Raw genomic sequence first — 14,855 nt, 5'->3', positions numbered from 1 at the left:
TTCAAGTTTTGTGCTACCTCGCAATACTTTATGCATTCCCTCTGATCCATAGAGGAAGGCTGAGCTCTAACAGTAGCACACAGCACAGATACATTATGATGATATAATATTATGTATTATGTTTTGGTTACAATGGCTTGCTGTGACCACAGCGGGAGTGTGCAAAACCTCAGCTGTGGCTGGCTCAACCACATGTCTGTGTCATTGCAGTCAATTTATCTATTGGAGGCTTGTTAATATAGTTATCTTTACTGTATTCCGACTGGTTGTCACAATTTGCTCGTCATTCCCTCGCTTCAGCCACACACGCTCATCTTCAGCCCTCTGCCAAAGCTCTCTGTCCCTCCCAGCCTGGACCTGCCATCCTCAGTCATTTTCCCATCATCCGACTACTCCACCCATCAAAACACCTGTTCCCACTTCTCTCATCAGCTCTGTAAGTTACCTGGCCTACTCAGCCAACTCCTCACCTGCAACTCCCCCTCCCTCATCAGCCACTCACCATATATACCAATTCACTTTCTTTGGTCCTTGCCAGTGTGTTATGTTGCTCCTTGTCTTGGTTACCTGTTTCTTGCCTGCCTTACACGCAGGTGTTTGACCTTTTGCCTGTTTAGTGGACTCTGCCTGCTCTGTATTGGATTTGTTTGTGTTGGACTGCTCTCTGGTCTTGACCCTTGCCTGCCTCACCTTTCCGTAAGCCTATATATCTCATTTTGTTAATTAAATCATTGAACTGCACTATCTCTGCCGCAGAAGTATTCCTGTTTACCTGCTTGCACCGACCGCGACGGAATCCCTGGTTTACACTCACGTTTTGCTCTGATATGGTATATATATTTACCCATATATTTACATATATATATATATATATATATATATATATATATATATATATATATATATATATACACATATATACATATACATACATACATACATACACATATACACATAAATATATATTATATATATTATATATATATTATATATATAATATATATACATTATATATATATATATTATTTATATATAGGGATGAATGGCATTCATCCATGTGATGATGAAAACCAGAAGGATGGCAAAGAGACAAAATGTCTGGCTTTATAATGCTTTCTCAGTCAATGCTAAAGGGACAGTTCGCCCAGAAATCAAAAGTACATATTTTTCACTTTACCTGTAGTGCTTTTTATCCATCTAGATTTTTTGGTTGTGAGTTGCCAAGTTTTGGAGATATGGGCCGTATGGATGTCTGCATTTTTTAAATTTAAATGGCACTATATGACACTCAGCTGTCGGTGCTCAAATCACCAAAAAAAAATACATTTGAAAAATTCAACAGCAATGTTTGTCAGTCTGTCTATTCACATGAGGAGCGCAGTGAGACGCCGCAGATCCAAATGGGTACGCAGGCGGAGTGTCGCTTACCGTCTGAAAATACCTTTACAGTGTCTTCAACTGTATCACTACATCCATTCATTCACTTAATATGTGATTTGTTCCATCTTAGGGGAAGCTGGGCAATTTAAGAAATCCCTGGCTTACACTCACATTTCGCTCTGAGTCTATATATAACAATAGGGATGACTGGCATTCATTTGCAAAATAAACCACGGATACTCATCCCCTGCAGATGTCTCTTCTCTTTAAAAGAAACCCTTCTACTAAATTATACCATCCATTTCTCTTCTCCAGCTCCTTCAGCCCTCTGTCACTCACCTTTCAACAATATTTACTCTGTCCCTTCCTCTGTCCCCCAAGAACTTGCAATGGTTTACCCCTTCCCCATCAATCCCACCCTCACTCTTCTCCTTCCATCTCATCTTGTACCTATGTTTTTATACTGGCACAGCAGCAGGTTTTTAAATGTCTTTTTGAATGTGGCGTTGCACAGTGCGTAACAAGCTGGGTTGATAGTAGAGTTGACATAACACAACCAGTAGCCAATAGCCCACACAGTGTCAGGGACACAGGACTGACAGAAGGTTGAAATCAACACCATGACGTTATACGGTGTCCATGTGATGATGAAAGCCAGCAGGATGGCAAAGATAGTCTTGGTCACCTATAGAGAATGGGAAGAAAAGAGAGAGGAAGAGTGAAGAAGAAAAAATCAAAACACTGATAATCTTTTCTACTCTCCGGACAGTCATTGAGTTTTCATTCATTTCACTGTGGTATGAAAATCAATTCGCTGAGAATTATAACATATTTGAGATGGTTAATCCACAAGCGTGAAGACTGAGTCTGCTGTTGTGCAGTGAAAAATATGTTACTGTAGCTGTAAGTGCAGACTGATTCGAAAAGTATGCACTTTATTACTACGAAACAATTCTCAAGTCTCAGGACTGCTATTATTGTTGTATAAAAGCAGTCCTGAGACTCTGAAAGATTGATTCCCTAAAATACTTACCCAGGTTTCAGACCTGTGAAGGTTGATTATTATATTCTCATCTAAAATAAACTGAAATTAATGACAGGCAATAAAGGGGAAAAATGTTTTAAAAATCTAACACACTATGGAATATTCTTGGCTGTAAATTGTATGTGCTTTAATACTTGGGATAAAACATGTCAAAGCACGGTTTCAGCCTTTTTTGATGTACTATGTGAAACAAAGAAGTGCCTTCAACCACGGCATTCTCTTCCAAAAGTGCTTATTCTAATAAGTGACTTATTCTGTAGACCAATTTTTTTTTTGTGTACTAAGTTTATTACTCTTACATTGATAAAGAAGCCTAGTTGCCCTGTTTCTCAAAATAATCTCAAGGCGAGGAGGAGAATCAATCTGTGGTAGTAAAGTCCATGATCCATGAGTTTGAAGGCTTTCAGACACCAAAACACCGTATAGAGGTTTATACTACTCTTCGAAAGGATTTTACGACTGTGGAAAGTATCATGGCGGCAGTCATTTTGTTGTTGCAATGATACTGAGGTAAAAAACACCATTAATGTCACATGTTCATGCTCGAAAACCCTCCAATGTGGCTGAATTACAACAATTCTGCAAAGATGAGTGGGCCAAAATTCCTCCACAGCATTGTAAAAGACTCATTGCAAGTTATCGCAAACGCTTGATTGTTGCGGCTAAGGGTGGCCCAACCAGTTATTAGGTTTAGGGGGCAATCACTATTTCACACAGGGCCATGTAGGTTTGGATTTTGATTTCCCTTAATAATAACAACCTTCATTTAAAAACTGCATTTTGTGTTTACTTGTGTTATCTTTGACTAATATTTAAATTTGTTTGATGATCTGAAACATTTAAGTGTGACAAACATGCAAAAAAAAAAAAAAGAAATCAGGAAGGGGGCAAACACCTTTTCACACCACTGTATTAAATGAGTCAGTGCAGCGACTTGCCAAAAGACACAGGCTGGCTGTGGCTTAGGAGGTAGAGTGGATCATCCACTACTAGGGTTGGCGGTTCAATCCTCAGGTCCTCCTGTCCACATGTTGAAGTATCCTTGGGCGAGACTGACTGACTGATTTCTGTCTCTGTCACCACTGTCCGCCTCAATGATCATAGTGATGAGTGTACAACACTGAAATTTGTTTTTTCTTTTTAGCAAAATCAAAGAATCATTGGCAATATGGATAACATATTAATTTGTTCTGTCTGAAATGTTTCCTGATATTCTGCTTTCAGTATCTATATTTTTTTTAAATTCTGGGTTGCATATGTCAGCTGCAGGCTATGTATTTTTTGTTCTTTTTTGACAGACAATTTCAATTTTAATGTTTGGGTTTAATAAGGAAAAAAACGACGGGATAACATGCACAATTGATGATGTACATATTCATGAAATGTATAAAAACTGCCCCAATCTGATTTGAACAATGTCTGCCTCTAGCAGATAAATTGGTCAAAGTTTACTTTCTTAAACTGACTTCCAGTAGCCTAAGGCAACTGACTGCAGACATTAAGTTACATTATCAAACATTTTTATTCTGTCATTTACAACATTTATGCTTTGTAATATACATATTTAAACAATGGCTTGTAGACAGTTAAATGTGCCAAGTTACTCTTCAACGTCACAAACAACCTAAGCTGGTTTAAGTCCTATTTATCAGATCAGTCTCAGTTTGTACATGTTAAAAATGAATCCTCCATGCACACCAAAGTTAGTAACTGTGTTCAATAAGGTTCTGTGCTTGGACCAATCCTATTCAACTTATATATGCTTCCTTTAGGCAATATTTGTGGTAGTTTAGGTGTTGTCACGCCCTGTTTTATTTTGTACTGTGTTCCTTCCCTGGTGTATCTTGTGGTTTGTACTTACTGTCTTTGTTTTCGCTCCAGTTTTGATTGTTGGTCCTTCCTTGATTGTTTGCACCTGTGTCTTGTTGTTTCACCTCCCCCACTAGGGTATTTAATCCGTGTCTCTGTCTTTGTTCAGTGTTGGGTCATCGTTGTTACACATGGTGTTGTTCCTGCTGAGTGATTCCTGCCTTGAGTTTTTGTTCCTGTCTTGTGAGTGTTCCTGACCTTTGTGTGGGTCAGCGTTTGGTGCACTTTTTGTTGTACCTGGTTCCAGTGCCCAGTTCACTGGCAGTTTTACCGTGAGTTCTGTTTTTTGGATTCTTTGACTCCCTTGGACCTTGGCTGGATCCTGAATTTTGTAACTTGCCTGCTCCCTATTTGAACTGTATTACCACCTTGGACTAACTTCCCTGCTTCCACCACTACCAGCCGGTAACCGGTCTGCCTTGTGCCTGTTTGTTTACCTGTCTGCTTACCGGTCTGCCACTACACCACTACACACATCATACGACAGAATGACCCAACCTGTCATGGACCCTGCAGAAGTCGACTCTCTCATGGGGGAGTTAAAGGAAGTGCTCTCCACGCTAGAGACTCGGTGGATATCCAACGCAGGCATTTTGTATACTCCTTAATGGAGAGGACAGTACTATCCAGACCCAGGCTTGCAACTCTCCCCATTCTGGTAGAGAACCTTGTGGTAATCTCCAGCATGAGGTAGGATTTGCAGCCAGCAACCAGCCAGACACCCGGCCCACCAGTCATCAGTCTGCACCCCGGCCTGCTGGTACCAGGTGGTACCTCAGGCTGTTGCTGTCTTGGCTCCTTCTGGGAAACCCTCAAAGAGGAAGTGTGGTTCCCACAGTGGCTCACCTGCCCCGCTGCCCAACGGCTCACCTGCCCCGCTGCCCAACTGCTCGCCTGCTCCGCTGCCCAACTGCTCGCCTGCCCAGCTGCTCGCCTGCTCCATGGCGGCCTCCACCCCCCTGCTGGATCGCAGCAGCCATCACCCCCTGCTGATCGCAGCAGCTCCCAGTTCCTGGGCGCCCTGCTGATCGCAGCAGCCCCCAGTTCTTGGGCGCCCTGCTGGATCGCAGCGGCCTCCTGGACTCCCTGCTGGATCGCAGTCGCCTCCATTCCCGGCTGGATCACAGCAGCACCAACCCCTTGCCACCGCTGGACCGCAGTCGCCTCCTTTCCCGGCTGGATCACAGCAGCACCAACCCCTGCACATGTACAGCCCCCGGGCCATCCGCCCAAAGTCTCCCACCTGGCCCTTCCTTGATTGTTTGCACCTGTGTCTCATTGTTCCCCCCCAGTAGGGTATTTAGTCCGTGTCTCTGTCTTTGTTCAGTGTTGGGTCATCGTTACACATGGTGTTGTTCCTGCTGAGTGATTCCTGCCTTGAGGTTTTGTTCCTGTCTTGTGAGTGTTCCTGACCTTTGTGTGTGTCGCTGTTTGGTGCACTTTTTGTTGTTCACCTCATTTTTGTTGTTCACCTCATTACGCTTCCTGGTCATCTGCATTTGGGTCCATACACACATCATACGACAATATTATTATAAATATTATAAACTTTCATTGTTATGCAGATGATACCCAATTATATCTATCGATCAAGCCAGATGAAACCATTCAGTTAGCTAAATTTCAGGCATACCTTAAGGACATAAAAACCTGATGTTAAACTCAGACAAAACTGAAGTTATTGTACTTCAAACACCTCCGAAACACATTTTCTAAAGATATGGTTACTCTAGATGGGTTTGCCCTGGTCTCCAACACCATCATAAAGACTCTCAGAGTTATCTTTGATCAGAATATGTCCTTTAACTCCCACATTAAAAAAAACTTCAAGGACTGCCTTTTTCATCTACGTAAAATTGGAAAAAATCAAGCACATCCTGTCTCAAAAAGATGCAGAATAACTAGTCCATGCACTTGTAACAAATCTCTAGACTGGATTATTGCAATTCCATATTATCAGGCTTCCCCAATAACTCCCTTAAGACTCTCCAGATGGCAGTGGCAAGACAAGCACTGACAAGAACTAGGAAAAGAGATCATATTCCTCCCATATTAGCTTCTCTGCACTGGCTCCCTGCAAATTCTAGAATAGAATTTAAAATTCTTCTCCTCACCAGCAGGCACATCTTAAAGAACTCATAGTACCATATTACCCCACTAGAACACTGCGTTCCCAGAATATAAGGGTTACTTGTGGTTCCTAGAGTCTCCAAAAGTAGAATGGGAGCCAGAGCCTTCAGTTATCAAGCTCCTCTCCTGTGGAATCAGGTCCTAGTTTGGGTTCGGGAGGCATAACATAAATCAGATCGAAATCAGACGTGTGTCCAATCATCACAAAACTTCCAGGATATGTAGCATTCATGGCTGATTGGCTGATTAGCTGATTTCTAATTAATTCATGAAGTTTAAAATTAGTGCTACCATAAGAAAGACTGGCCTGGGGTTTTCATTAAAGATACATTACTAATTTTTGATAATGTATACAATAAATCCACCAAACCCAAAATTCCCTCCCTCACTGCTGATGGTTTGAATTTCAAGTGTGACCTATGGTGATTTTGAGTGCTAGACCAAAATTAGAAAAATATGGTTTTTGGTCATTTTAAAAGCTCAAAGGAATGTTTCTAAATGCCATCTGTCATTCTGAACAATAATTAAGTGATGTAACTGCAGCACAACAGCAACTCATCTTTGAAAACAGCTGCTTCATACCATTCACACGCTGGTGGACTGGGTAGTCCCACATGTACTCCAGCAACATATACTGCTATGCAAAAACAATAGTTTTAATTTTGTTTGTTGTCATGAGAAAATATATACTCTTATCTGTCTGGATGATCAGTAAAGATGTAACTTGCATCATGGTACAGATTGTTTGTATCACCTACTCTTTAGACTGCTTTTTTTTTTTTTTACACATTTAAGGGACACTGAAAAAGGGATCTTACCTGTATTATTTGTAATTACCATGTTAATTTGGGCAAACCAATGAATTAAATTCACACCAAAAATGCAATGCTAATTAAATGTTTATAGTCTTATAAACATTTAATCATGGGAATAATTTGAGGGTAAAACCCCCCCATTAGTCTCATTATAAGCACTCATATCTGCCTTTGTATTCTTCCACTACCAATCAAACAAACAGCTGTTTCATGTCATGTACATCCATCTTTCAGCACACCGTGTATTGTTTATCCATGTATGCCTCATATCTGTGCAGTGTTACATTAACATACTTTCTTTTCTCTAGCAGCCATCTGTCTTTTCCTCTTCACTTGGCTTCTAGCAATGCTTGCAAACTTTCTTGCCACAGTCCTAGGACGGCTGATTGGGATTGAATGCCTCTCGGCTCCCTCTACAGGTGGGACAATCTCTATAGCTGTGATGCATTCGTCCCCGGCCTGCTTCGTTACAATCTTTATCTTGGACCACCTCGAGGTGGGGTTGATCTTGGGCTCAGCAGGAATTTCTGTCGTCATGGCAATTAGGTTGGGATTTGTTGCAGCCTGTAACAAAACCAACAGAGTTTTGTTAGGAACTTTTATAGCCAGTGTGACCTGTTGTAGGATGCATGAAGGTTCATGAAGTCAGGGGCAAGTCAGGGATTTAAATTCAATGAAAATCGTCATTGTGTACCACAACAAACGTGCTCAAATGCAAGCATCTAGTATTACAGTTTTTCTCAATTGCTAAAACACTAAGAGCAATCATTTTATACTGAGCAGCAGAAGATTTCAACTGTCCTTTAAATGGCCGTGACTCATTCAAAACCCTTTACCTGTCTGTCAAAAGTAAATAGCATCACCGAAGTAACATGTTCCTTTATTGCTACTAATGCAACCAAAATACTTCATACAACATCTCAGTATCAACTCTTATACCAGAATACTGAGAACATTTGTCTGCCAACAGTAACACTTTGTCACTCATTATATAATGACCATAAAAATGCACTAACAACAGCATTACACTATCAGTGTCACTATTGTCTTTGTAAAAGCATTTATTTATTTACTTAGCATAAACTAAGAGTCCATTTAAAAAAAAAAGTCACCCTAACACAGCAGTGGCCCGAGGTTTCTGCCTCTTAAAGGAAGTTTTTCCTTGCCACTGTAGCCAAGTGCTTGCTCATTTGTTGGGCCTCTGTAAATAATATTATAAAGAGAGACCTGCTCTATAGGAAAAGTGCAATGAGATAACTTCTGTTATGAATTGGCGTTATATAAATAAAATTAAATTGAACTTTATTGCATGAATTGTGCCACATTGCAGTATGTCACTAAAATTAACCAGAAATGCAATTGTGCTTCAATAGACTTTTTGTAGGGCAATTTCTGCACAGAGAAATTCCAAGTGCACAAAATTAAGGTTTAATTTTAAGATGTAAGGTGGAAGGAAAAGTGACACCATTCTGGGATGTGCTGTAAACCTCTCTGTGACTGAAAGACGTGAATAGTGAAATTTACAATCACAAAATGGTCTAGATTCTGCCTCATATGCCCCATTTCCTCACCTGGCACAAGTTCTTCAAGGAATTAAATAGTAATTAGGTGATTTCAATATGCATGTGGAGGTTGAAAATGATTAGCCTTAGCACTGCATTTATTTCATTATTAGAGTTGATTGGCTTTTGTCATAAACCCACCCAATAGATTTAATCAATTAACTTTAGTTAATAGTTATTTTACTGTTAAACAGTGAAATGATAATCCATAATTTTTACTAATTATTACTAATGCTATAATGTTCTTTTATCATTAGTTTGTTTAATATAAAATAATAATGTTATGTGGTTGGTTGTGACATTGGCTGTCATAAGATCATTATAGTTGTATTATAAATATTTTCCTTGACCTCATTTAGAGTGATACAATTTGGACTAGTCATTAAAATGTCAAAGTATTATTACACAAGTGTTATGCATTTATTGCCTGCTCCTTGTCTGATTTGTTTGCTTGTCTTGGACTGCCTTCCCGATTTGAGCCTATGCCTGCCTGACTACCCATGTAAGTCTTTCCTGCAGTAAATTAATGAACTGCATCTGCTCTGCCTCTAGTCTGCATTTGGGTCCTATTCCTTGTGTTCCCTGCTCCCTTGCGTGACATCCACTATGACAGAACGAACTGACCATAAAATGGACCCAGCAGACACAATGTCTGATGAACTGGTCGAACTGGTCTTGGACCTGATGAGCTTGAGGGAGCGTTGGAGGACAGCCAGCAGTGAACAGTACAGGCAGACAGCCATAGCTGGGGCACACTATGCTGTGTCTTGGCTGAGGGACTCTGTACTTGAGTGGGCCAAGGACTTTATGAATGCCCCCGGTCCTCAACCTGATTCCTGGCCTGTTACCAACCAGCCTGACTCACTGCTAGCTGCTGTTGGTAGCCTGCTAGCAACCAACATGCTAGCAGCCAGCCTACTAGCCCGTCAGTCAGTCAGGATCGGATATGTTAGCCTGCAATCTGTCTGTCCTGAGCCGGTCCCAGCTCCGAACCCATACATGGGCACCCGCCTGGCTTTTGGTGGTCCTCGCAGTCATCAGCCTGCACCCCGGCCTGCTAGTTCCCAGCAGATATTCGTGCATGCCTACCTCCTGCGTGTTAGTCTCCAGTCTGCATCACAACCTACTAACCAGCTGGCACCTCAGTCCGTTACTGTCTTGGCGCCTTCTGGGAAACCCCGCAGGAGGATACGTGGCTCCCGCCGATGTGGTTCTTAACTGCCGCCCAGCTGCTCTGCTCGTCTTCACGGCTGCCCCATGTCCCAGAGCTGTCAGCAGTCCTGCCTGGTCCCCAGTCGGCAGCCTGGTGGTCTCCAGTTTCTGCGCCGCCGCAGCACAGTCCTGCCTCTGCTGGATCACAACCACCTCCTGCTCCGGTTGAGCCGCAACCTCCTGAACGTCCTGCTGAACTACCGCAATCACCAGTCCCTGTGCTGCAGCAATCCACTGTTCCTGAGCTGCTGCAGAGTCCTGTTCCTGTGGAAATGCAGCTGTTCCCAGTTTCCACTGCTGCAGCTGCGACAATCCCATTTCCCTGGATCCACCGGCTCTCAGCTCTGCACTCCAGTCGCCAGCCTCTAGTCCCGCTACCCACTATCTATATATAGATATTTATATAGATAGCTCTATATCTATATATACAGTCCGTCGACAATTACATAGAGAGGGATATTATAGTAGGGTTGTAGTGCATAAACCCCACATTACAAAGATGAAAGCACATGTGGGATTTCAGTGGTGCAAAAAGCATAGGCACTGGTCTACAGAGATGTGGAAAAAAGTGATATGGTCAGATGAACCATCCTTCACCATATTCTCAACAAGTGGGCAAGTGCAGGCCTTAATGCTTGACCCTACAGTTATCCTGTGGGGGGCATTTTGCTGGCATGGGTTGGGTCCACTTGTCCCCTTAGATGGATCTGAGTGATGACCTTTATCCTATGATGAAACATTTCTATCCAGAAGAATTGTTCCATCCCTCCAGTAGAGTTTCATATACTTGTAGAATCAATGCCAAGGTGCATTGAAGCTGTTCTGGCGGCACATGGTGGCTCAACATTTGGAAATAAAATTTAGTTTTCCTTTTTATTTCTTCCATTAGTACTACTTTTAGAATAGTTTGTTGTTTTTTATTGCCTCATTTTGTTGTTTATATTCTATTCTAATTTAAATATTTGAATATCTGTCATTGTGCAGTCCTATTGTATAATGACAAATAAAAATCCTTGAATATTGAACCCATTAGCACAAGAGATTACCCGCTGTTAGAAGAAAATTACTTGTTTAACCCAAGAAGACAAGATGAGAGTGAAAAAAGATCAAAATGATTAAAACCTTAGCAGCTCTCAGCTTCTGTGCATATGTAGTGTGCATAACAAAGTTGTCCAGCTTTGTTGTCCAAGTAGTTATCTCTCAGTCTGTGTTATTTTTGATGACGTGAATTTTTTAAACCCCAAAGATAAGAAGGTGTTAGAAATAAAGCATAGAATGGCAAAAAAAAAAAGTTCTCCAATTTTTGAACACTAACCTCAGTTATCCCCTTGTTGTTGGTGCTGTCCTTTGGTTCTGTAGGGGGAATAAAAGCTGTGGATGAATCGTTGGAGCTCTCTTTTTCCTCCTGGATAGGAAGATAGATAGATAGATAGATAGATAGATAGATAGATAGATAGATAGATAGATAGATAGATAGATAGATAGATAGATAGATAGATAGATAGATAGATAGATAGATAGATAGATAGATAGACTGATTGATTTACACAATGGAACAATAATACACTAAGGAACTATGAAGGTTCAGACCACACAGTGAGTGCTTCCAGTGGACACTGAAGCCATAAAGCTGCTGAACAAAGTCTGGTGGGTATATTTAAGCAGTGATGTTAATGGTGTACAAGTCAGTACCTGTGTGAGTCCTGGACTGGGCTGTGCTGGAGGCTGTCGCTGAACTGATTTTGGTTCCTCCACTCTGCCATTCTTCACAGCCTCCAAAGCAGTGGTAGTTGAATCCAGACTGAGTTTGGGGGTAGAGCGTGGACTGGCTTGAGGACTTGTCTCATTGTTATTGTTCTGCTTTAACAGGTGACTGTTCATCAAGCTGGGAGTTCTGGAAAAAAACAGAATGTCAATTATTTTTTCACAAAGAATCAGATGCATTATAAAATCCAAAATGGATATGAATTGTGCACATATTATAATAATTAACTGTGAAGCAAATTTTGTATATGATAAATTAATGTTAATTGCCTGGGTGACATGCATCTGGTGCCAGTTTGTGACTTACTGACCCACTTGTTAACTCTTGTCTAATGATAGTATCAAACTGCAAATGATATATAAAATGTAGGAACATTTTCAGGTCACCTATTAATTATTGGTTGAAGGAGAGTAATTATATGCACATCACGTAGGTGCAAGGCTATCAGAAAACAGCGTCAATGAAAAAAAGGTAACGCCTGCACACTGACTCCATGCCACAAAAGTTTAATAATAATGTTTTGATCCTGCCTGGATCTTTATTAGGTAAGAATGTTTGTTTGAAAAATGGAAACCACACCCAATCACACCACCAATAGGCTGACAAGCTCTATGATGGCAAGTGTGGTTAGTTAATCCTTAACAGGCAATTTCAGGCTAAATCCACTGTTTGCCCCTCTCCCCCCCTCAATGCTTCTATTGACACCTACTGTAGACTTGTGGAAAAGGATATCATAGGTATTTTGAATAAGAGTATAAGGTGTATAACAATTTATCCAAAAAGGAAAATGAAGCCTTGTCAGAACTAAATAATGACATTGTTATAAAACCTGCTGATAAAGGTGGTGCAATTTGCATACTCAAACGTGCAGATTACATCAAAGTTGAACGACAGCTGTCAGATCCCATTTACTATGAAAAATCTGAAAAAGATCCTACTCTCAATTATAAAAAGAAATTGATGAGAAACTTAGTCTTATTGGAAGCAGGAGAAGTTACAAAAACAGTGTAAATATATGAAGGTGTCATATCCTTATTATTCCCTAACACAAAAATCACATTCAAGTCATTCACCTGGTAGACCAGTTGTTTCTGCTATTAGCTCACTAACTAAAAGCATTTCCAATTATGTAGATAGATTTTTAAAGCCCTTTCATCCTATGTATTGGATTCAATGGACATGATTAACATCAACAAGACAGTGGATAATCTAAGTATTTGGTACAAACCTAGTCACAGTGGACATACAGAATTTATTTACTAATGTCGACCATAGTAAATAAATAATTGCTCTGACCCAATTTTTAAATAAAAGACCTCCTCATCAGCCAGTTTAGTCGTATCAGGATAATTTACTCTAAATAAATTGACAAACAAGTAGATGAATTAGAATATAGATTCAAGGAAAGAGGGTATAACGAAAGTTTAGTAAATGCTGGTCTCAGGTTCAGTACTGTAAAAGAGGAATAATACCTTATCAAAAAAGAAAAATCTCCACCAAATAATGGTCCTAGGTGCTATTTAAAATATTCAGCTCTGGGTAAAGATTTTGAAAAACAACTATACAAAAACATTTACACATTTTGAGCTCTGATCCACTACTTAAAAATAGTAGTGGACCCAAAATAGTTCATAAACGTGAAATCGAAATAGTTCGAAAACGGTGAAATCTGATCTCTGACCTGCACTGTGTTGGCCACCACAATTACAACATTTAGCCTGTACATTATCTCCACATTCCCTAAATCTATGATCCTCTGCATTTGGCACACCTTTGCAAACCATTGCTATATGCCCATACCTCTGGCATTTGTAACACCGAAGCGGAGGAGGAACATAAGCCCTGACTGGGAAACTTATACAGCCTATCTTTATTTTATCAGAAAGTACCAGGTCCTGGAACGCTATAAGCACTGACAAACTTTCTACTCTCTCCCGATTGATTGTCTTTAACAATCTCTTCAGTCTCCTCACCTCGCCTCCATGAATACTTCGTATGAGTTACTCCAGATCTTCGTCAATGGGAATGCCTGTTATCACTAACAGGTGACAGTAACTTTAATCTCACCCAGAACTCTTCTTTCACACACTGTTCTTTTGCAAATACTTACAACCTGCATAGCTTTATTTCTCTGTTCTTCATCTCTACATTTTATCAACAGGTTCCCGTCTTGAAGAATCTTGGCCATATCTACTTCTCCTAACCTCTTTTTCTACTCCCTAGATAACGCTATTGGGTTTATGTTCACTTGCTCATCTTCCCTCCTGAATTTAAGTATTGTTTTAAATTCCTCTCTCTCTACCTTCCTGTGAACAACCCGGTTACCTTCATCGGAACTATTCTCCTCTAAGCTTCTTTTACTGCTCTGGCTGGCAGACGCCCTTATCTCCTCTTCTTGTCTCATCTTTGCTTTTCCTCTCCCTCTTCCTCTATAAACCGGAGTCCAGTCATCACTTCATATTGTCTTCATCATTTTCTACCTGTATTGCCATCCCGGTCCAGTCAGAAACCAGTTTATGTCAAACGCCAATTCTAGATCGTTCCGAGCCTCTCTCTGCTCGTCTCCACTGTTCTGCTGCCAAAAAACCTCTTTAATAAACCACTCGAACTACGACCTTAACAGCTGATTTACGAGCGGCGTAATACAGTGCACTGTGAAGCAGCGCGTATGCGTAGGAATACGGAAGTCCCGCGGTTGAGAACATGTAGTGCCAAAGGAAAGAGCTGTCTGACAGCACGGTAAAGCAGTGAGAATTGTACTGTTATAGCGTACACTGATATTGTGTATTTAGCCATATTTTGGGTCAACTCTGTTTGTTTTGATACTTTCTTCTACAGTGAAAATGGGTCATCATTGGAAACCCTTGTAACTAACCAGATTCAGGCTCAGCACAGTTGTTGTTCCCCGTCACTGTAAAACCTTTTACAACCATCTTTCGGTAGACAGATTTCTTGATGGAATATTGTTTTAAATGTTTTTTGGAGGCTTCTGGTTTAAGAGAAATAAGATATAATTTAATGACAATGTCAACCAAGAGAAACTGTTATGTTAAAGACAAAGATGCTCAATGCTCTTA

The 14,855-nt window shown here is 40.6% G+C and overlaps 1 protein-coding gene across 4 annotated transcripts in view; it reads right to left on the bottom strand.

Moving 5' to 3' along the window:
• Window positions 1-1,024: 1,024 nt before the first annotated feature.
• The window catches only part of chrm4a (cholinergic receptor, muscarinic 4a), a 64,811-nt gene continuing 50,980 nt past the window's right edge, over window positions 1,025-14,855 (bottom strand). For 2 of the 4 annotated variants that reach the window (XM_044188110.1, XM_044188111.1), the window contains 4 exons: window positions 11,706-11,907; window positions 11,329-11,418; window positions 7,534-7,803; window positions 1,025-2,065 (listed from right to left, as the gene is read on the bottom strand). In XM_044188110.1, coding sequence (XP_044044045.1) covers window positions 1,820-2,065; window positions 7,534-7,803; window positions 11,329-11,418; window positions 11,706-11,907 — 808 coding nt within the window. In that variant the 3' untranslated portion in view covers window positions 1,025-1,819. The remainder of the gene's footprint in view (window positions 2,066-7,533; window positions 7,804-11,328; window positions 11,419-11,705; window positions 11,908-14,855) is intronic. The other 2 variants (XM_044188109.1, XM_044188108.1) reach the window with 1 other exon arrangement.

This window comes from Siniperca chuatsi, linkage group LG24, assembly GCF_020085105.1.
Source record: "Siniperca chuatsi isolate FFG_IHB_CAS linkage group LG24, ASM2008510v1, whole genome shotgun sequence".
In the NCBI taxonomy this organism is placed as follows: Eukaryota; Metazoa; Chordata; class Actinopteri; order Centrarchiformes; family Sinipercidae; genus Siniperca; species Siniperca chuatsi.
Note: the sequence above shows the minus strand (reverse complement) of the source record. Positions and strands in the feature narration are given on the sequence as shown.